Raw genomic sequence first — 24,992 nt, 5'->3', positions numbered from 1 at the left:
GAAGAAGTTATGGAATTTCAAAGTTATTTGCATTTTTTTTCGTTTCCTACTTAAAGAACCTAGATTGCACAAACTAGGAAAATGTGGAGGAAACACGTCTGATGGCATACTGGAATTTCATATTCTACCTTTTAAAAATTCAATAGTAACCTCACAGAAACTAAAATTATTGTTCAGGGCAAAGGAAGTTAAGAGTATGTGGAACTGTAAAAATGAATCCTGTGAAACTAAAAAGATATCACAGAATCACAGAATTTCTAGGTTGGAAGAGACCTCAAGATCATCAAGTCCAACCTCTGACCTAACACTAACAGTCCCCACTAAACCATATCCCTAAGCTCTACATCTAAACGTCTTTTGAAGACTTCCAGGGATGGTGACTCCACCACTTCCCTGGGCAGCCTGTTCCAGTGCCTCACAACCCTTTCAGTGAAGAAGTTCTTCCTAACATCTAGCCTAAAACTCCCCTGGCTCAACTTAAACCCATTCCCCCTCGTCCTGTCACCAGGCACGTGGGAGAACAGGCCAACCCCCACCTCGCTACAGCCTCCCTTGAGGTACCTATAGAGAGCGATAAGGTCGCCCCTGAGCCTCCTCTTCTCCAGGCTGAACAAGCCCAGCTCCCTCAGCCGCTCCTCGTAGGACTTGTTCTCCAGGCCCCTCACCAGCTTCGTCGCCCTTCTCTGGACCCGCTCAAGCACCTCGATGTCCTTCTTGTAGTGAGGGGCCCAATATGAGGTAGAAACCTCTAGGTATTGTGTATGATAGTAACCTAATTAGTGTATTGCGTACATGCCAAAAGTACAATGTTTTCCCCAACCCTGAACTATCAAAACCATGAAGTTAATGTAAGACTTAGGTGTTTCCAACTGTAGACACTACTTATTGAAGGTCATTCATTTCAACGCAGACTATTCAGAAGGAGGGAAAGGGTGTTCCTAGATATAATTGCAGTGAGCATCATTTCCACTTCACACATGGCAATGTCTTATGCTTTCCTTTTTAGCTTTCCTTGTATTAGTGGTTATTGCTGATTTCTATCACCACAGATATTTATAATACAATATTTATTTGTCAATATGGTCATTGTATTTATTTAAAATAATGTATTTTTTTTAATAAGTCTAAAAAAATGATTCTGCAATAACAAGTTAAACAATGTATTAACTATCTTTAGTTTAGATATTTAAATTTTAGTTTATCGAAGTTAATCTATATAATTTATCTACTGTTTAAACAATAATATGCCCAAACAATCCATCACTTTATGATATTTCAAGTCACCAACCTAGAAATAGTAACATACTGAAATCTCAGAGAATATCTTTCCCATTTAACAGAGAGAACACAGAAAAGATGAGATTCAAGCTCAGTAACTGAGAAAGTTTATCATAAAATGGAAATATCAGTCTCACTGAATCCTTTAAGAAACTTTAAATATTAATATAAAGGACTATCTTTGGTTGACCATAGCTGATTATCTTGAGTAACTTTCAGCTGATATAAAGACTGCATGTTGACTAGAAGCAAGATGAAATCTAACGGAAATTTCTAATAAATGCGATCAAACACTGTAATTGCCTTATCAAAAGAAAAGCCCTTCGCAGAAAGAAAAAGTAAATTTCTGCTTATTTATTTTATATTAAGAAACTTCAATTTGCCACTACAAACTGAGTAACAGCAGAATCAATTATGTCTTATACTAAATTAGCCTCTGGTAAATATTCATTATTAATGTTAGCCTTAGAACAACCATAGTTAAACAGCCATAGTTAAACAACAACTTTCTATTAATAGATGCCTTGGTAAATGAGAATTTGACAAGAAAAGTAGCAAATGACAAAGATAATTGGTGCTAGAAATTACCACTGGCAAATGAAATCTGCCCTAAGAGCACCTAAAGCAACCAATGTGACAATCAAAAAACAAATAAACAAACAAACAAAACATAAATAAATAAATAAATAAAAGGAAGGAAAAAGAAGGAAAAGAGAGAATCCCACACAGGAGCAGGGTGTCTGGGGGGAGCTGCCACCCACCTGTGGAGGACCCGTGCTGGAGCAGTTTGCTCCTGGGGGATGGATGGACCCCGTGGGACGGAGCCGTGTGGGAACAGTGCTTGAAGAGCTGCTGCTGCATGTGGGCAAGCCCACAGAGATGAAGAGACGAAGTGTCAGGGACTGACCACAAGTCCCATTCCCTGTTCCCCTGCACTGCTTGGGCAAGGGGGGAAGCAGAGTACAGGTAAAGTTGTAGTGATGGTGATCCTGCAAAGGAGAGCTTGAGCTTGGGGAGAAGGTGTTTTTAGTTTGCTTTTATTTCTCACTATGCTACTCTGTTATTAATTGACAATAAGTTCAATTATTCTTCCCCAAATTGAGTCTGTTTTGCCCATGAGAGTAATTAGTGAACAATCTGCCTGTCCTTATCTCAACACACAAGATATTTTCTCCCCCTTCTTGGTGACCAGCCAAGGTGACCAGCCAAGGTTAACCCACCTCAAGTTAATATATTCACATGCATACTTTACTGCTTATTTACTCACAATATGGTAACACGAAGAAGCCATGATTCAAACATTTTTTCCTTACATACTGTGACCATCGAGTTCTCTGGAATCAGGACAGCACCACGTATAATTCAGGAATATATATGTAACATAGCATGGCCTTATTGAGATAGCATCATATATTGAGATTTAGAGTAAACCAAAATGTACTCTGACATTTTTATATCACACTCTGATCATCCAAATCCATGCATCTGTTACTCTAATCACAAGCCTTCAGAACTATTTCTGCAGCTGTGGCAAAGCTAAATCTGAGATGCAGGACATAACTAATTTGCTTTTATTGGAGGCTGGGCTGAATTTCAAATAAAGCATATAAGAAGCAGTATCAAACTCTACAACAAATGTGTACAGTCTGTATGGAAAAACAGCATTCTTCTCCCTTTTAAAATCTTTTGTTATTCAGCTGTGCCAGAATCAAATAGTTTAGGGAAATAGGTAATTAGAATTACCTATTATTTACCTATTACCTATTCATTAGAATGAAACTCACTCCTTTTTCAGAAGCAGCTCTTCATTGTAGGTCAAATTCTCATACACTGAAGCACATCTAGATTTCAATAATCCATCTAATTCATTACAGTAAGTTTAAAGCATATAATACTTGTAATACTTAATTTAATAGGTTTGGATATACACATGTTCGTATTTTTTTTCTTTTAATACTTTCAGATCAGAATCATACAAGCTCGTGAAAGAAAAAAAAAAATCATGTTGCTTAAATAAGATTTCAGACAACCAGAATGACTAATTCAGAATTGATTCATCTTTAATTGGAGATGGATTTCTCTAGGATCAAACTACCTTTGCCAATGTGATAGTGGAAATAACTGGAAAGCTCAGGAAAATATTTCAAGTTTCAACAACTTATTTTTGTGAATTTTGCTTTTAAAAAGCATTAAAAGACATCTTCTTCCATTGCTCACAAAATATTTAGAAAATAAACAGTTAATTAGAGCTAAGATTAGAAACACTACAAATATATTCTCTTTCTACCTAGATCTATCCTACTGCAACAAACTCAGACTCTGAATTTTTAGCCTGCTTCCAATTTAATTCTCTACCTGTGCAGCACTACCTGCGATTTGCTTACTAGGCTGCTACTTAAAAGAACATGCAATGGTGTCATTTGTGATTTAAACATCTACATGGAAACTGAGGCTGCAAGCTAAGCTAGTTTTTTCACAGTATTATATAACCTGTATCAGCTGTAAGATGTTAAAAATTTACAGTTTTCAAACTCTATTTATATCATAGACTATAGCTGATACTGCAGTACAGTACTTAGTGGACTGCCATACTTTTAACTCACGATTATTATTTTGACAGACAAGTTGCGAAGTTGGACACAAGTTTGGAAATCATGAATCAACATTAAGTGCAAAAATACAGCCATACTTTGAGATGTATTGCTGATGCGTATCTTCATGCTCTATACATATTTTTTTAAGCCTACCATCATCTATAACAATGCTGAGCCTTCCTGCACACTAAACAGACAGCTCATATAGCAATAAAATAAAAAACTTCTTCTTCTGTACTGGTCTTACATAGCAAGGATTTGGTAACCCGGAGCTGATGGGGTGGCCTCTGTGAGCAGAACCCAGCACCTGCCCCATGTGAGGTCAGAGCCAGCTCCAGCCAGCTCCAAAAGGGACCTGCTGCTGGCCAGGGACAAGCCAGGGAGCAACACTGGGTGGGCCTCTGGGAGAGCAGATTGAAGAAAGGGGTAACAAGCCTGTTGTGCTATAGCAGCAGGGAGAGAGGAGTGAGCAGCAGCCCTGCAGCCCCCCAGGTGAGTGCAGCAGGAGGGCAGGAGGTGCTGCAGGCAGGCAGCAGCAGTTCCCCTGTGGGCTGTGCAGGGAGAGGCCCCTGGTGGAGCAGGCTGTCCCCCTGCAGCCCATGGGTCCCACATGGAGCAGATCTCCACGCTGCAGCCCCCCCATGGGTGGAGGAGCCCCCGCTGGAGCAGGTGGATGTGGCCTGGAGGAGGCTGCGGCCCATGGAGAGCCCCCGCAGGAGCAGGCCCTGGGCTAAACTAACTGACTAAACTAACTTAGCACTCAGTAACAAGAAAGTCTTTTTTGTTTCCTTTGAATGCTTGTTTTTAAGTACAGTCAAAATGAGTGTTTACCAGTAGTACTTTACAACACAGTAACTAAAGGAAAGCCCACAGATTCCCAATCTGACGAAGACTAAATGGTGATGTTTCCAAATGCAACAACTTCTACAAAACTCAGAAAAATTCTCAACGGAAGCATGACTAGAACTTGAAGCACTGATATCAAGCTGTCAGGTAATGAGTATTCCTAGCATCCAACTGGAAGAAATGAGCTGAAATTATAAACCTTAAAGGTCCCAGACAAAAACCTATGTGAGTCAAAGTAGATTCAGGAAAGTTAATTGATCCTTGATCCTGACGTATCAATGGGGGGAACTGGGAGAAACTTGTGCATCAGTGCTGATAATTATGGAATCAAATCAAACCATTTGATATTGATCCAAGAGCCAGCCAGTTAGAGCAGAACTTTCCACACTTCAGTTCAAGTTCGTCTTTGAGATTAATGTCTGGGAAGAAACAATTCTGAATAATGAGATTAAAGCTTTCTTTTGATCTTGCACTTCCCTGCCTTTTGATGAAAAAAAAAAAAAAAAAAAAAAAAAGGTATGGATAATACTAGCTGTGATTACCTGGATGTGCTGCCTCAAGATGAGCAGAAAGGACTGAGAAGCCCCAAGCTGTTAGACCTCTGACCTCTGCAACACTGTTAATTTGCACTTGTTTCTCAGTGACTCAGTTTTCTAAGCCATAAGAGCAGTACCAGAGATTGCATCTGGGACAGGGTTATGAAAATGAAATGAAAGTCCTCTGCAAAACTATTAAGAATTAATCACCATTTGAGACACATTGGGCAGAAACCTATACAAGCATGGTGAAGCAGACTCAGTCACTAGACCATGAATCTGAAAGCACTCTCACCAAAAGCCTGACACAAGAAATCATGTAGATGCATATGGCCTAATGTTCCATGTTTTTTTTTTTTTTTTTTTTTTTTTTAAATCAGCATATACATTTGTATGTATAGTGATCTATGTTAGTCATGAAAACTGTTCCAAGAAAGGAATACTGAGATCCAACTTATTAACTACAGTTGCTGCTGTAGTTTCTGAATGTTCACCTTCAGGTTTAAAGGACCTACAAGTAGTTATGTGGTTTTGTACAGGACCTCAATACCATGGAAAGTACGAAGGGCAATGATGATGAAGGTGGCATTGTGCTGTGAAATAAAGACACTTTTGTTGTAAAAAACAGATAAATCTACAGAAAGGGTGTTTTGCAGGTTGACAAATGTGAACTGATGTCCTGCTACAACTGAATAATCTCTAACAGAGACAGACACTTTCAATAAAGGCATTCAAACTGAAATAAAAAATAGGTCTCAACTTCTACCTAGAAAAAACCTCCTGTAAAGTCTTTTTTTCTCTAAAGAACAAAAAGATAGACTTTTAGGTCCCATGAGAAATGACCAAATTTTCTGCAGTAACAGATACTTATGAGAGGAGTCCCTGAAAAAGGGTGAAAGTATGTACTACAGAATAACATATAAAATGTAGACATACTGCAAAAAAAGTAGTTTAAGCTAACAATTATCTTTCTGTATTCAAGCTAGTTTGACTACACACAATTATAAAAGTGAAAATTAAAGCTAAAATGTGAAAAAATGGACTAAGTTTAGAGTCTACTAAGTTTACTACTTCCTACTTTAGTTTACTAAGTAACAGACAACTTGTAATGCAGCATTCTGCTGCCAAAAGTTAAAATGCTTCAGATAGAAAATACAAAATAGAATGCTCTTCATGTAATTTTTACAGTAAATATTATAGGAGATAGGTTGAGTGACAAGCAAAAGAATTTTCCACCTGAGGATTACAGTGATAAGTGAATGATTCGGAACTATCCAACTCAGTAGCTTAAATGGTAAGGAAGTAAGCATATTGGAACTGTATTAACAAAAATAACTGTTTGTACGTTATTTATGTAAATGACACAGCAAATGTAAGAAGAGCTCCTCGGGGAAGAGAAAACAAATGGAATGCTGGTCTTTCAAGTCCATCCCCGAGCTGTATAGCAAAAATTCACAAAGAACATAACGTGCAATGATGTTACGTAAAATCAGTAATTTCTGGTGAGATAACCTGGTCTATGATATTCCAATCTGCTCCTATATGGCAAGCACAGTGAAATGCAGCAGTGTTCACCTGTCTCTCTTCCTAGACTACAACAGTTGAAGAGCACCGTTTCAGTTTTTTTAGGGTTGGAAATCCCACATTTGGAAGCGCACACAGTGTGCTCACACACAGTGTGAGAATTATGAAAAATAATTTCGAGAAGCAATGCAGAGCACTGACACTTGTATGGAGAAATGTCATGGTCAAGAAAGCAGTTTTAATAGCCACTGATGAATAAAAGGATCATGTGCAGACAGACGACAGCGTCATGCTCTTTGAGCAGAGACAGGCTGATGACTCCAAACACCTTGTTGCAGCGCTGTTGCGGAGTGTCAGCATTCACTGCTGCCTTGAGACGGCTGTAGCATCCCCTTCTTGCAGAAGCAGAGTGCCAAGTGGTGTGGGCATGGAGCACTGACATTGTTTTGGCAACAGTCAACATGCCCTTGAATTGCTTAGTTATAATTTGGATTCCCACGTTTTGTTGTTGCAAAGAGCAGACAGATCACCAGCTACCCACAAAAGAGCTAGGATAGGGTGGGCTTCTGCAGCCTTCCTCCATACCTGCTGCATATCTGGATCATTTCTCCATATAAAAACTATGCATTTGTAATGGTTCTTCCACTAGTACTTATCATGACTAATAAACTAAATTAATCGATAACCTGTGCAAAATCCATAGTGTTAAAACTGCACAGTATCTTTACAATCTAATAAATTCACTAGAAATACTGGCTTTCATAAAAAAAAAAAAAAAGAAGTAGATAAGAGGCAAAATGGAAGATTTCATAAAGCACTTGCATAGTAAGAAATAAAAGCTAAGTATGTGGTACTGCAATGTGGCAAACAAATTCAAATTTTGACTAAAATTATTTTACAGATATGAGAGAATACATTTTAGGAGCTTTTTCCTTTTACAATAACAACATACCTGCATTATTTCAGTGACCAAGAAACAGTTACAATTCTTTGTTAGTGTTCACAGTTGTAGTTTTAACATTAAATAGAATAGAAATGATTTCTAATATCCATACTGTAAAAAATAGAGTTTTATATGAAACAGAGACATAATCTTATAAATAAGGTTTAAAATTATGATTACTCATTATATTTATGTTTCAACTGTACCACTTACAGTAATTCCCTGAAAGGCTTCACTTTGTTGAAGCACGATCAACTATTATTATTAACCACAAACAGAACAGATTTTTTTGATGCAGTAATAAATGATTAAATATTTTCTATCCTTAAAAGAAAGGTACAGAAATAGTATTTTGTACTACCACTATTTTATACATACTGTTCTGTGTGAATCATAAAAAACTAATGAATAATGACAATGACTTTAAATGGCAGTACACAGACAAAGAAGACTAACACATTTTTTGAACACCTGCAATTTAAGTTTGCATAATACCCCTCCCAAGGAAAAAATATCAATAAGGTCACAAATACAATATTTCTTTCACTAATGTCTTCTTTTATGAAGTCTTTAATACTTCCCCAGGGAATTTCATGAATTATGGGAGTGGATATTGTCTTATAAGAAATTACTGCTTGCACAATAAACCTTTATGAGCCCATCTACTTGATAGAAAGGCAAATTCGTTCCACAGAAACATAGTCTTTCTTCAAAAGTTATCACCGGCACAGAAAATTACAGAAATTACAGCAAAGATCTTAGGTATTCAATACCAACTTTTAAGCTCTTTGTGTCCCAGGAGGAAATGCAGTATTCAAGGAAACACGTGCTCAAGGAGAATACGGCATTTCAGAATGGAGAGAGACATTCTGCTGAGCACTGAATTGCTCGGAGACAGACAAAAGGAGTTGCAGACATGTATTTGGCTCCTGTCTTCCACAGGATGTGGGTACAGAATTCAAGGAAGCAGCTTATTCTCCCCACCCCTTGGGAAGGAGACCTGCTCAGCTTTTGAGATAAACCATCTCCCTCCTGCTTCTAAGGAGACTTAAATTACTACTGATACACTAAGCTGAATGGCACCTCCACTAAACCGAATAGGATCATTTTCATCCTTTCTGTGTAGCTGAGCTACTGTCCCAGAAAGAAACAGAGATTCATTGGAAAGGAAAGACTAAATAAATTATTCGGAATATGAATAATAGCATTCCTGGTTGGGAATACATCTTTCCAAAATTCTTTACCTTAGCAGTTACCAGGCTGAAGTGGAAAAAAAAAAGTTCTGGGAACAGAGTGTATCTTGCAAACTAGACAATAATAGTGAAAAAAGTATTTTCCTAGTAATTTACATGTAATTAATATAAACCACCCAAATCTAATCAAAACTATAGAAATACCAAATTCACATCCATAGAGCCAGGATTTCATAGTATGAAGCTAAACCAGCCACTTTTAATTTAATGTGGAGTTTGTAATTGCTAGAAAACAGCATTAAATCATACTGTATTTGCATTAAGGTAAAAAAGCAGTAGTGACGTGAATAAAGATAGAGGAATTGGACCACAGAACACGATCATCTTACCAGTGAACACATCTTAAATTCAGAGTACGGGAGACTTCTAGAACATTAACCGCATTGACTGAAAGGAAAACTTGACTAAAAGATGTACCTTGAATCCTGTTTGGAAACATCTTCTCATATGTTGAAAATAAGTAAATTGAACCTGATACCAACTTTATGCTACATTTGGTGGATGAACAAATGATGGCTACTGCTGATAAATTTAGCGGAAAACCGTCATTTGGAATGTTTATTAATTAATCACTTTTAAGATTCTAACTTTTTATATAGTGCTCTCCCAATACTGCATCTCGAAACTCGTTTAAACTATTCTTTTTAAAAATAAACTGGTTCTTGTTTGTGAAAGCTCTTCAGGAAGGAAAAACTAATCTACAGCTCAAGTAAAGTAGTGAAACTATCAAGGAGCACAATAATTAACTGGGAAAAAAAAAAGAATATTTCTGTTAGCTTGAATTAGAATCACATATGTATTACTTGAAGATAAAGCTACAAGACTGTTTTCCACACAGAAATAATATTTTCTAGACCTGTCTTTCTGATTTTGAAGGGTTGCACTATCAAACGATAAAACTGAGGAAATCCAAAACATAATTGCTTTTCTTGGTATTAAAATATTTTTCAAATTGAGTTTTACCATAATTTGAATTATTTTCATTAAGAAATGATGGTTGTAAGGGGAAGGATAATGAAATAAACAAGTATGTTCAAATTATCTAACAAGGTAGCTGCACGGGATAGGTATGGAAACTAAAAATAAATTAAGGACAAATTCATTCAACACATGCAAATCAAATTCTGGAAAAGAAGATCACTCATAAATGCTTATTGAACCAACTGAAGTTATCACATCTCCATCCTAATCTTGTGTTTCTAATTAACAGAAAAAAATTGAACTATCTAAACAATAGCATGAAGTAAAAATGAAAAACAGGAAACAATTCTTTAAACTCATTTTAATTAAATGGAGATGAAATAACTGCATTCTTCTATGTATGTTCAACCATTCTTTTATTTCTTTTAATAAAATCTTTTCATGCTTTTTTTTTTTTTTTTTTTTTTTTTTTTTTTTTTTTTTTTTAATATAAGCCCACTCATTTCTGCTTTTTAATCAGAACAAAGAGAGAGCAAAGAACAAGTGATTTCTGGACTCTAGAGGAGATGAAAATGAAGATCAAATAATCCCTCACAGGCATTATGCATTTGAAGTCTGACAAATTTAAACTTTATACCTGCACTTACTGAAACACCACAGCACACATAAAAATAAAAATCAAAGGGCAGATTAGTTGTTGCACTGGCCCAATTACTGAAAGACTAAGCCAAAGCGTGACTCGGATAGTAATTTCAGAAAGCCAGTACAGATTTAGACATAAATTTAAAATACACAGGCTAAGTATAGATGGACAGGCTATATCTGAAAAGTGGCATTAAAAGTCATTTAATAAGCTGCTGAGCCATCTTTAGTTTCATACACATTAACAGTAAGTCAAATGAACACGACACTAAATAATGGTCACCTACATTACTAAAAAAAAACAAGTAAGAGTTCTGAGCAAATGTTTAAAACAACAAGTAGAATATTGTGGAAAATCAACAGCATGGAAGGAAAACAATTTCACTTTTCTGCAACCTACATAATAGAAAGCATTTCTAATGATACCTTATTTAAGATTCTTCTTAAGTAACAATAATCACAGCCTTCTGACTTTTAATCAAAATAAAAAATATTGTGCTGCATATTCCATTTTGTCCCTACTTAATTTTCTTTTTTCTTTTTAACTTGAGAACCACTTTTAGTTAATGACATTTCCGACAAAAGAGAACAAGTTTATTGCTGCTTAAAAAAACCTCGTATTCCTTTTTCATAATGCTACATCTTCTTCCTACTATAAATTGCTCCATTCTAATCTACAAGATCTCAGTATAAAATTTACCCATGAACAGACCCTTTGGGTGTTACCTGACCCAAAGAGGAGGGAACAAGGGTTCCCATATTCCTCTTACAGATGATGCTATCACATAGTTGCACCTTCACTGCAACTGATGAAGGGATTGAAACTCCAGTGGGGTTCTGAGCCCTGTACACCTAGGAGCTTGCTTATGAAGCACTGTGTATGCAGTGGGACTTCTACCTGCTAGCTTGTTGCTCCCTTATTTAGTGTATCTGCTCCAGAGCGTTGCGTCCACCGGTGTGCAATAGACCATGAGCATCCAGCAAGTAACCGTTGTCCTGTGCTTCTGTGGCAGACAGGATTTTTGACAAATACATCTCCAACCAGCCCTCAGGGTGCTCAGAAATCTTAGACAAATGCTCAAACTCCCCAAACAGACATGAAAAGAGCAAAAAACAAAACAAAACAAAACCAAAAACAAACACAAACCACAGAGGTGCTTCTTACAACTAAAATTACTAAACTTGGTTGTTGTCCTGATTCAGAATTTTTCCATTATATTTATCTATCAAATCCCAAACATAAATAGAGCAAGCACGTATTATGGCCAACCACATAATACTGAATAAGGTCTTGAAGATCCCTGAAAATATGACTTGTAAAGTAACAATGGATAAGCATATTCTGATTTATTACCCTAAGCATTTCATAAAGTAAACAATGTTTCTGAAGAGTTTATTTGCCTCCTTGGCTGCATTTTGAAACCTTAGTTTTTACAGGAGAAGTTTACTACTGAAAATTTTGTTTTTGCCTTTAAGGAAAGTGGTAGTTCTCTTCAATAATCTTCCATTATAATCTGTGATAACAATAATCAATTTCTGTGAAGATTTTGAAGGTTAAAAAGGGAATGGGAAATTTACCTTTTGCTAGCATGTACAATAGTACGTGTAACCTAGAATGTATGCAAGTTTAAGGCACAGGCAAAACAGATTAGAATACAGCTGTTTCCTGATTTTAGATTCTCAACAACTGTATTCAGCTTTCTAAACTTATCACAAGGAAACCTTCATACGGCAAGACATTTCTACATATATGTGCTCTCTGAAATGTATTTTCTGAATTCGTAGTTACTATCTTTGTAAACACACCTTAAAAACAAATAACATCAAGGATAGAAAAGAAGGGAAATAGGAACTGAAAAAGATTAATATTCTGTTTAAGCTTGCTTAGGTCAAGTCAAGCCCCCAGAAGAGTGAAAAATATAAAAATGACACAAAAACACTGTAAAATTTTGTGAACAGGTTTTGAGCTTGCTGTGGTTGGTGGAATGTTTTTTAAGATAAATCAAAACACCAGAGAGAAACACCATTTGCATCTCCAATAATAGCATTCATTAGAATTGTGCTAAATACGATGTATGTTAAGTGGCACAGAGTTTATCTACAAATGTTATTCAAAGCAAAGTGGAAATTAACAATATTACAAATGAAAATTTGTTCTTTGTACCCTACAAAGTGGTCTACCATCATTTTTATGTCTTGTATTTCAGGTATAGCACTGTAGCAGGGATATACTGTGATATTTTGAGAGAAAAACAGGTGAAGACTATGTACACTTACATATCCTGTTTGATACACACTGAGAATAAGCAGTTCCAGGGCAGAGCCAAATTTGGAAAAAATAAAAAATATATATATACACATGTATATATATATATATATGAAGAGGAAAGCTACCAGAAGAAATAAAGTATCAGAATAGCATCTTCCACATTTTGGAGAAAGCATTCTGGGTAATGGATAATAATTTGATATGCAGAACTCCAGTTTTAATCCATTTAACATACGATATATCAGTGGATTTTTCTGAAACTCACTGTAAATATACCTTAACTTCTGTGTTGTCTGGCAAATATCTGTACATTTCAGAGAGGATATAAGGTCCGTAGATTTCTTTTTGCCATGATTCAGTGTTACCATATGAATTATGCTCCTCATGTTGCAAAAAATCACTCTCCATCTGTACTCAGAGCTCTAAACCATACAAACCGAATAACGTAGCACTTATTTTTGCCTAAATGAACAAAACAGCTTTGAGTTAGACAAGCAATAACCTCCATTCAGAGAAACTGTAGCCTTTTTTCTAATTGTAGGGATCATTTCTGCTATTAAGACCACATCTGCCAGTATTCCAAATTATCAAAATTACAATAGTGAGGAAAAAATACTTTCCTTACCTGTGTATGCAGTTTTTAGATTCGAGATATGCCATACCAGAAGCAGCATCTAATGAAAATTTCACTAACTGTTTTGTTTTCAGTTCATCCTTCTTTTTTCTTAAAAAGGACAGGAAATCACCTCCTAGAAAAACAGACGGATGGTGAGACTTGACAGATAGAATACTCACATTTACCTCTTATTACTATAATGAGACCAAACAAAATGCAGCTTTCAGCTCTTTTCCTCAATCCATCAGTTTGAGGCTAGCCTAAGAAAAGGGAGGAATTCACCTGCCAGGATGCAGTTTTCCTTATTTCCCTTAAGTACAAAGCATTTAGGAGTGAAAACTGTACACCGCGCAACAAACAAAAGCTGTGTTTTTGTTATACTCAAAATCTTTACCAGTGTAATGTTAAATATAGACATCTATTACATTTTGTTGACAAAAACAATTGATCATTTGTGATAAATATAGTTCTCAAATCACAGAATGATTGCTGTCAGACTTTGCAAACTGGTAATAGAATGATTGATTCTTGTTAGGTACAAGAAAATAATGAAGAGCAGAGGAGAGACTAGTTCAATTGTAAGGCATCTAGAAAGATGATGAAGTCCAACTGTCTGACCACTTCAGGGCTAACCAAAAAGCATATTGACGAGGGCATTGTCCAAATGCCTCTTGAACACTGACAGGCATGGGTCATCGACCACCTCTCTAGGAAGCCTGCTCCAGTGTTTGACTACCTTAACGGTAAAGACATTTTTCCTAATGTCCTAATCAATTTTAAATTGATTATCTGCAGTGATGTTTCTCAAGCTACTCCAAAACCACTGAAGTGATAACAAAGTGTTTTATTTCTTGGGCAATGTTAACTGCCTATTTGTTGCTGGCAATTAAAGGCAAACTAATATTACTGTGACTTTGTCTACCATTTTTGAGGATGTTATTTGCTGTCTTGTCTGGGGAGGAGAAGGATTGAGCAGGAAGGACTCCTGAAAGGGAAGCTGTATTTGCAAGAAAAAGTTACTGAAAACCTGATTTAAGAGAAAGGTAAGTAGTGGAGGCATTATATAAACACTAAAAAGTCATGCTCAGATTGACGTATTTCTATTAGAGATTTATTCCAAAATATACTTCATTGTTCCAGACAAAGCCTAAAAATCATAGTGGAGCCGTACATGTCACAGTATTTATTTGCTAATGTGTAGCTGGCTGGTGCTCTAGTCCTCATTTCTTTTCACATTGGACTGAACTGACTACAGCAATTCCCTCCTGCAAGTAATGCACTGTGACACAATTTCATAAACTGCCTTTCTTAGCAATGAATGTAAAAAGACTTATATTAAAAAGTTTCACATGGAATTTTCTTTGGAAGCCATTTATATTTCATACGGTAGGAAATAAGAGACTGTTAAAGAAAGGAGTCTACTGTTACGAAGCCTAACTCCAAAAGGTGGGACTAGATGATCTTAGAGGTCTTTTCCAGCCTAAATGATTCTAGAGATTCTGTGATTCTATGGCCTTTCAAATATTAACTTGCAGCAACAATAAAATGACTTAGTACCTTGACTATCAAGTGCAATATGCTTCACTTACTCATTTGCCCTGGGATCAGCTTTCTTTTAGTACGAAGAATCTGAAGATGATGCAGGTTGTCTTAATGATAACTCCCAGAAAACTAACACCTGATAAACTACAGATAGAAAACACTGCTTCTGCTTTGCTTGTGAACACAGTAACACTATAGGAAAGCTGAAAACACTATTTTCACAGAAACTCAGAGTGGTTGTGGCTGGCAGGGACCCCTGGAGGTCACCTGGTCCAAGCCCCTTGCTCAGGCTGGGCCACCCAGAGCAGGGTGCCCAGCACCATGTCCAGGGGGCTTTTGGAGATCCCCAGGGAGGAGACCCCACTGCCTCTGGGCAGCCTGTGCCACTGCGCGGTCACCCGCACAGCAAAGCAGTGTTCCTGGTGTTCAGAGGGTGTCCACCACTCCTCCCACCTTTGTGTCACCTGCAAGAGTGCTGAGGGTGCGCTCTGCCCCATCATCCAGCTCATTAATGAAGGTGTTCCCCTGGGGTACACCTCTAGTTACTGGCCTTCCATTTTCTTACTACCCCAATTCCAATTAAACATGTGAATAATGCTACCTGATACATGCTTTCTTCAGTGACAAATTTTGGGCAATTGTAAAAAAAGAACGCATGGAACAGCTAAACTCCATCTGTTTAAATCATGTCTATTATAAATTTGCAAGAGTAATAAAAGGTTCATACAGTTCACATAGTCCTAAACCGTGGGTTATCTAAGTATTTAAAATTGGATTGCCTGAACACTTTGTTAATGCACAAGGATGATAGCAAAGGTGAGCAATACTTTTTACACTGCTCATGTTGGACTAAAAAGCACACCTCATGTGAGCAAGCAAATATTGCATCCTGAGAGCACCAACAGAGCTGCTGGCACACATGGAGCCCACAACGTCCCTTTCTCAGAGGCTGGATAATCCACAGATGGAAAGCAAATAGCTGACTGGATGCCCTTGACTCTTTAGAGTCAATTGTCTTTAACCAATTTCAAATGACCTCTGTTTTATAAAAAAGATCATTGCATATATTACACCTCCACAGTCTGCAAGGATCCACCTTAGAATACTGAATTTTAAATTCTAATGAAATCTTAAAAGAATAGAATACTACTGCAAACTGAAGTGAGCAACAATCACCCTTCCTTTAATCTTAGAGGTTACTGACATAGTCTGCTAGCTAGCAAAAAGTAGATATTGCCAGAGATAGCAAAGATAAAAACTCCATTGAAGCATCTGTCATTTCTTGCATGTGCACACAGAAATATTCTGGTTATAGGAGACAGCTAAAATCATTTTTAAGCAATTTCCTTCAGCTCCCTGAACACCAAACACATACAAACAAGCAATATTACCTTCAGAGCTGATGAAAATTATTTTGTTTATATACTGAGTAGTCACTGCTCTGTACATAGGAATCATTTTTAATTAGCAAGCATGATTATATGCCTTTATGAATGTGAAATTTTTCCAGTCTTGACAACTTGTGGCATTACTTCAATGAGAACAGTACATCAAGGATCCTTACAGAAAAAGTACACAAGGCCATCCTAAAAACAATTACCCTCAATCAAACAATATTCCTATTCTGAAAACTGAGAATTTCCAACATCTTGCTGCAGGAAGAACTGAAAATACAGATAAGCTCAGTTCGATATACTAAAAGAAAAGATGCTTTTGCACACAGCCATACTAAAAATGAAGAAACAAGTCCTAAATAAGAAACGTCTATTTATATGTGCTATAAGTGCTATAACAACATCAATGTGAGTCTGAATATTAATTGTAAGTAATCAAAGAAGTGAGGTTAAAATCTTTACAGCAAGAGTAGAAGTCTTTTTCCAAGCAAAACTGCTATTGCTAAACTCCCTTCCTTGAAAATAAATATTAACATTGTTAAATACTGGTGAAAACAAAAACGATTATTCCTCAGTCCTAACAGGCTTGCAGATAGAAACAGAATCCACCAAGATGCAAGATTATATATGCTCTGGTACATGCCAATGATTTGGGGAATTTCCATTCTTTTATGTTTGGGTTTTTGTTTGGTTTTTTTTTTGACCTTCTTTGGCACCTGAAAATTCACAGGTAAAGAGAACAAAGATATAGAGGCATAGAAAGAATCATGGGCAAAAGTAGAAGCCACAAGAGAAGTAAGCATTCTTCCAGATACACAACTCTCAACAGAACTTGAATAACAACAAATCAACCAATTAAAGTCATTTTAAAAAAAGACGTAACATCCTATGGAATAAAACTCTCCAATCAAACTTATCACATTGTAATTGAAAATTTCTGTATAAATTAGCTGCATAATAGTTAACAGAGCATTCAGTATGAAAGATGACTGACTAAAAGTCTGCATTGAAAAGACAACTACTACTGATTCTAGTCACAAGTGTTCTTTTAAGACAAGTAATTACTTAATTTATAGTGATTTTTACTACCTCTTTTTCTTCTTCTTCTTACTAATTCCTGCTGTGAGGGCTCAAAATGCTTGTTTGCCAGGGCATCTCAGCAAAAATATTTATTGTATGACAGAATGTGCAACAAATCAAGTGCCAAAGTTTGGCTTGCATAGCCTGCATGTGCATCCAGACACGCAAGAACATCCCACGAAATGACAGGACATGATGTATTCCCAATCTTTTCTGCATTCCCATCACATGAGTGCACATCCTCCACATGCTGGAGGATGTTTGAATTTTGTTCACATGAGGCACAGAGCCCTCAGGGACCTGTAAGGACCAGGCTCCAGCCCATTAAAGCAGTAACTGCCTTGCAAGCCTCTTCCCCCATGCTGGGGGACCAATAAAGAGAAGGGAAGCAAAGACATGCCTTGTAACTCATCCTCCTGAAGTGGATCCAGCTGACAAGCCTCAGGATGCTCTATCTCACATCCTTAATGTGAGATCCTAGCTTTGACACAGAATTCCCTTTCATAAACAACCCCAAGCTCCCGTGAAATACCAAGGATAAAACAGCAGCTCTGCCACAAAGAGGCTTTTCCTTCAACATCACTGTAAAGCCTGGACATTAATATATCAAATTTTTTCTTTACAGAAGAATAACGTTAAGAAACAATTTATCTTTCTTGATTTGACACATGGGACACAGAGACTACTTAAACCAAAACTCTCTTTGTCCAACAAGAAAAGAATGTAAACTCAACTTAACTGAGGTTCAGATCAAATGGCCACAGCACAGGGAAGAAAAAAAAAAAAAAAAAAAAGAAACAGTGGCAAAAATATAATCAAAACATAATCAAAACACGGGAGATGTAAGATTAAATATGTGAAACGATTATTTTAAAGATCATTTCTCCTCAAAATTCATACAAATCCCTTGTAGAGAGGAGTTATCACTCTCCACAATCAACAGTAAGAACTTCATCAAGTAACAAGTGACAACAAGGTTAAAAAGTTAACCATCTCCATTCCAAAGTTTAGCAATAACACAGGTTATAAACTCAATTCTAAAACACTCAGGCAATCAGACTAAGATCTGAATTTTAATGTTTGAACAGAACTGAAAGCTGCTCAATTTCTTGTATCAGAATGTGTTAAAGGGCAGAGTACGAGCCTGTAACTTCCCATGGTATGAATGTATATTTATACTATCAGCAAGTGATTAAGACTTGCTCATCTTCAATGTCTGGCATGTTCTGTATGAATCTGTAGAGTTTTGAACAAAATCAGCATAGTATACCTCAAGCTGTATACAGTATATTTTATGCCTATCACCAAAACCCACTTTTAATAAAATTATCCCGATCTGTCTACAGTCACAACAGGAAGGGTATGTTTTTGTTACTAGTTCAGTTTTCTGGTATCTGCCCTTGAAAAGAGGTGATGAAATTGTCTTTTACATACTCTGTTCATTTGAAAGTGCTGTTAGCTGCAGACACAATAGAAAGTGATATGCATTTCATCCTGTACAAGATGTATTATGTTGTTTTAGGTTGAATCTGATTATCCTCATCATTGTTACACCACTGTCTGTCCTTTAACCAACTAGTAAGTTCTGAATTGTACAGTCCACTGTGACCAACGTTCCAGCTACTCATTTTCACAGGCAAACATCCCCACAAATACCTTCAAAGCTGAGCAAAGAGGATTTCACTACAAACCCTTCAGTGTAGCTATGTAATATCTTTATGCAGTGTAGCTATGTAATATCTTTATGCACTTCTTAAAACAAATTTTAATATAAAATACCCTAATTCACTATGTGCAGCACATACTGTCAGAACATAATCTCCAATATAATAACTGTTGACAAAAATGAAATTAACAGACCAATTAGACTATCAAACAACTGAAACAAAACTAGATGGCTACATAATGGTAAGCAATGCTTTCTCCTACATGCATAATTTCCATTGTATTCTACACAGTTACCTGTTATTCCAGTTAATGGCATACAACACGACCATGAAATGAGGTCTGCTCCAACTACTCTAAGTGCTACTGATATAATTAGACCATTACAGCATTACCACCAAGCAGAAATCAACTATCAGTTTGGGGTTTATAGGGGAATAAATAACAGGACTGGAGCGTCTGCCTAATATGACAGAATTATTTTATTAAGTAAATGACAATATGTAGTACATAAGCAGGAAGCATTATGATGATACTAGGGCAGCCTGCTAGGTAATTGGATTCCTCAGAAACAGCCCTTCATGTGTGAATGTGAAACATTTCTCATTATATGCAGAAATTTTAAGAGAGTGAAAATGCCACATATCAACATCTCCTGCAGTTGGCCATACCTTATAGCAAAAACTTTATGCTGTAGTTTACATGGTATTTTATGGCAATATAACAGTTCAGTTAAGAGGGCATGCAAAAGTAAGTTGCAGTTCTGAAAGAGGAAAAAAACACTTATCTGTGATCAATGAGAAGAAACCAAAACCCAAGAAATAGCAATGAAATATGTTAAATCTGTTTATAAGATATTTAGCTGTGGCAATCTCTGAGTTCAGTGGCATTTATGATTTACTGTGAGTACATAATTCAGTATTTTCCTTAGTTGGTGCCCCAAAGGGTACCTACTTACTTGCTTCTAGGCACTCAGCATTCTTCTCATAGCCCATATTGATACTGAACATCATTAAAATAAAGTTTTGAAATTATGTTGGGAAATCTTCCACTTTACTCATTTATATCAAAATCTAGTTATAAGGAACATATATTATACTTAGATACAGTATTACATAGATCTAATGTTACAAACAATAATTTAGGCAATACTCTTGCATACAGTAACATAGAAGAAACTATTATGAATACTATTAAATTCTGTATGTTCTTATTTACATGTAAGGTTTAACAGAGCGGGAGAGTTTCCTTTGTTAAATAGTCTTGTTTAGTAGCAGTTTGTTTAAACAGTCCACTTATATTTTGCAGATGAACATGAGGTAATCATACAGACAGTGTACTTCTGGCCATATCACTGAACACAGAGGAGCTCCATGACTCAATATTCATAACCGTTTTATAAGCTATAATTATACTATTGAAATGTTTTATGTGCACCTGCATTTATAAATTTGAGGATTCATACCATCAGTCTTCTGGCTACCTAAAGTCAACACATGCACACTTTCTTTATTGTCCATGTGCATCATCAACAAAACACACTTAAACACTGTTATTTAAAACTATGAATTTTAAATATTAAACGTATCTGTGGCAATTCTAGAACAGTTTTTGAAGGAATTAAGCAGCAATTTGACAAACTATTAAGAATATGTTCAGGCATGAAGTACGTTCTTTCCTTAAAATGGTGTACTTTCACTTTTCAACTAATTGATCAGTTGTCTGTAATTTTTTCACCCACACCTCCTTTTTATTTTTTAATGTAACTAATTAACAGAAATTTCAAATAAACCTGAGTGTTTTTTTTTAACTGCCTGAAGAGTACCATTGCAAAATCCAGTTAAAACTTAATTTTCCTGTTAAGTAAGCCAAATAAAAGTTGCTGCAATCATGTACTAGTTTTATAATAGTAACGTTAACATTGGTAGTAATGAAGTATGAATGGAAATGCATGTATGTGAAAGCAAAAATGCAAGAAGAAATCAAGAGTTAAAAGAATGGCATGCATTGACAGCTAAGGACACTGTAAGAAGCAATACAGAGGTAAACATGAAGATGTTGCCTCCACCAGAACCGCACTGCAGAAGATCTGATGAGACCATAATGCAGATGATTCATTAGTACAAAATCCACACTCAGATAAAATGAAGATGGCAAAAAAGGTTGTGACACATGATTTCCATTTAACAGGATGATGGACTATTGCTGTAATATTCTCAAAATGAGGAAAATACTAACAATGACCAGAAACCTTGCCTTTGATTTAAGGTGGATCAAATAACTAGAGTGTGCAGCCGATGACCCTGTCACAGTAACCACGTATTCTGAAAGGTCTCCTTATCCCCTAAATCACCACCTCAGAGGAAGCCAGAAATCACAGCAAGGTATTAATAGCCAGCACTCCCTGTCCCCTGTGCTGCATGAAATAATCCTACTCAGACTACCCGGACACTGCGGTTCGGTGTTGTGGCAACAAGGATACAGGACTACAAGTGGAGGTAGATGCAACATGCTTCAGAAACTAACCAAAAGGAAAACCATCTTCCCCCAGGAACTCTTCCACTCAGTAACTGGACTATGCTTACAAAACAATAAGCAATATCGTTGAAAGGGATTCCAAATTAGAAAGCAGTGAGAAACCACAAGAAATGGAACATGCATGAAGAACTTTTTTCTTTTTTTTTTTTTAAAGAAAAACAGGGGGCATTTTTTTTCTAAATGAAGATACATTAAAATAATAAACATTCTTAGTTAAAAGTCCTTCGAGGTAAAACAAAAAGTAATAGTGTGAAGAAATAGTAACAAAACTGAAAAGACAAGATGCAGAGAGAATTTCTTGCAACTATCAAAACACTGAATTTTTATGTTTAGTTGACTTGAGATTTCAAACAGATTGTCTGTTTCTCTTGTCTACTTGTTAAATGGATAAAATTTTCATTTATTTTTGTACAGCCTTGAAGTAAAATAGAGAATCATCAAAGCCTAAAATACTTGAAAAGATAAAAATCAAACTCTAGTTTCAAATGTTGCAATAAAAGATGACTGTATAGTGGGACTTTGGTCTTATTTAATCAGACAGATGAGCTCTGAGCTGAAAGGAATTTTTAATGACCACCACTTAATTGCCCAGCAAAGATGTTTGACTGTTCTCCCTGTACTCTTGGTATCTATACAGCTGGAAACCATGCAGAAAGTAGAAGGAAGGCAGAGCCACATACGAATGTACAAGGCTAAGAAAAGGAGAATGGAGAAGAAGAGATGGGGTCTGCATGTGTGCATGTGTGTGTTGCAAGAGAGCTGGATGGACAGTGTGAAGCTGGACAGACACAGAGAAAAGGAGGGCATGTGTGTGTGTGTGCGTGTGTGTGTGTGTGTGTTCTGGTTCACAGTGACATGCCCAACAAAAGTGAAGGTGGCAGAGGCAGAAGCAAGGCAGGTTGCAGAGGAGTGGAGACAAATAAAAACAAGCCAGAGGCTTAATTGATTGCAAGAGGAAAGGATAAAGTAAGAGAGAGGGGGAAATAAGAAAAAGAGATAGAGGTCAGATTTGCATGAAGAATATCTGCAGGGTAGACAAAAGATGAGCTTAACAACAGCTAGGTACTCAGCCAACTAGCTTATTTGACTGAAGTGTTTTTTCCAGTGAAAAAAAACAGGACTTGAATGGGGGAAAAAAAGCCAGTCACTATCACTGTTAAAAATCCGCACCTTATCTGCAATTCGGATTTCTCTAGAATTCGACCAACTATTTTTTCTGTTGTATTGATTTTTGACACACTGCAGAGTAAAGATTCGGGATGTGACTGCAAGATAGGACACAGATCTGAAATTTGCTGGCAAGAGGCTGCTACTGAGGATGCACAATACAGCCATGAGCCAGACAGTAAACATTTAAGAGGTCCCTACACAGAAGCAATTGGAAAAAAAAAAAAAAAAAGATAGAATGAACTCCATACAGATCTCACTGCTTCCAGAAACACAAAATGGACAAAAAATATACAAAGCAGAAAACACAGCATCTGAGTCACATAACATGGAAGTTAGCAGTATTTTCAGCCTCAATCAGCATTCCAGTCCTATGAATGTAATCAGCTGCACATCAGAGAGAGCTGGGCTAACCTTTAGCCTCAGGAAAGCTATAGTGTACATGTACTCCGGTTACTCTTAGATACAGTCAGGCCTCATTCATTCAAGATGATAGTTTATTTAGACAGTCCAGCTAGCAGAACAGCTGAGGTCATCGGAATATTATTCACCACATCAACAAATAAATTACATATACCTCAGTTTCAGTACTGAGGCTTTGGTTCCAAACTGGCCTGTTAGCTTCAGTGCAGCTAGCAACAGGAATGCCTGGAGTTGGCTGTGATTTGGTGCTATACCCTAAAATACCACTACACACAGAAAATATGAGAAATTCCTCAGAAGTCGTGTTAGTTTACTAGGTTGTATCAGCTTCACCTCAGCACCAGCTAGACTGAATTTGTAGGCATTTGCCCACTTTATGCCATATAGCCCTCATTTCCAACAAAGGCCTGCTAGGCCAGGCAGAACACTGGGTTTTATTTGCAAATGCCTCTGACCTAACAGGCCCCCTGGAAGTAAAAGTGCTGTTACATACAGAAAATAGTAATGCAGTCACCTTAATTTCAGGAGAGTAAACCAAGATGGACCACAGCCAACTGCAGACAGGACAGCATGAACAGGTAACCCCAAAGCTTGGGCTAGTAATGGCTTATCAGATCCTGTTACAGGCATTACAGAAATGGCTCTGCTCTTTCTGAACGTGCCTGGGAGCCAGCATCACTGAAATCATGCAGCGCTGCACCTGAGCTAATAAAACCTGTCACCTCAGAATTGTTTCTGCATCAATGGCATGCGTAATTTGCATCCCAAATGATTCAGTCCAGATCTGAACAGGTTACCTTACCCAGTTGCAAAGATGGATGTTATGACCTTGCTGAACTTCACCTTGAGAGCTAGTTATGTATGTCTAGATATAAGCTGAACAAACACAGTTGAAACCTGAAGTTAATGCCTAATTCAGACAAGCTTCTCATACTGTCAGACTACTGAATGATTTTATATCTCAACTTTTTTCTAGCTGCAAGTGTTCAGTGGATCTACTCCAATTCAAGTAAGCATGAGCCTAAATAAAACAAGGAACACAAGCTCTGTATACAATCAAGTTGTGGGGTTAGTTTTTCTGAACCATGTATCTGCTATCAGATAGTAATTCTTTGGATGCATCAGGAAAGCAAGCTAGTGTCCCAGAGAAATGTTTCCAATGCACTTAGTACTAGAGTGAAAAACATCCAGAAATGCCCTCTGGAGGAGGGGAAGCAGAGTAATCCCACAACACACTAAAAGCAGATCACTGATACAATAGATTAAACGAGGCCTACGGCTATAGGACAGATTTGGAGAATAGAAACAACTCCTGCAAAATTGTTCAGAACTCTGTGAGGTTAGGATCTGCTGCACAGAGGAAATTAAATAGTAATTAAAGTCTGTATCATAATATGTATGCAATGAGAAGCTAAATTAACACTCAACAGACAAGCCAGATTCTTAAATTGTCTTTTTTTGAATGCCTGACTTTGGGGGGGAGGAAAAAAAAAAAAAAAAAAAAAAAAAAAAAAAAGCTTTAAAATATATCTGGGGATGTAATTTTAACTCTGTCAATTATAAAAATATTTATATAGAAGCTTGAAACAGAATGCAAGCTATAAGCGGGTGATTAAACAGAACAACAGCTAAAAGGAAAAATGTGACTGCAAGTTTCCTTCTACCACCTTGAATCAACAGCTGGAACTTACAAAGATGTTTGCATCTGCTGTCAATTGAGTATATCCTTCCAGACAGAGATGGTGCAGGTGTGATGATGGT

At 36.8% G+C, this 24,992-nt stretch overlaps 1 protein-coding gene across 7 annotated transcripts in view; it reads right to left on the bottom strand.

The window, feature by feature from the left end:
• FER (FER tyrosine kinase) overlaps positions 1-24,992 on the bottom strand; it is a 190,207-nt gene that overhangs the window by 36,023 nt on the left and 129,192 nt on the right. For 6 of the 7 annotated variants that reach the window (XM_084504774.1, XM_084504779.1, XM_084504776.1 and 3 more), the window contains one exon: positions 13,432-13,555. In XM_084504774.1, coding sequence (XP_084360900.1) covers positions 13,432-13,555 — 124 coding nt within the window. Of the gene's footprint in view, positions 1-13,120; positions 13,269-13,431; positions 13,556-24,992 lie in introns of those variants that run through there. The other variant, XM_084504780.1, reaches the window with a different exon arrangement.

The sequence above is a fragment of the Aythya ferina genome (assembly GCF_964211825.1).
Source record: "Aythya ferina genome assembly, chromosome: Z".
Taxonomy (NCBI): Eukaryota; Metazoa; Chordata; class Aves; order Anseriformes; family Anatidae; genus Aythya; species Aythya ferina.
This window is presented reverse-complemented; position numbering and strand designations above follow the sequence as displayed.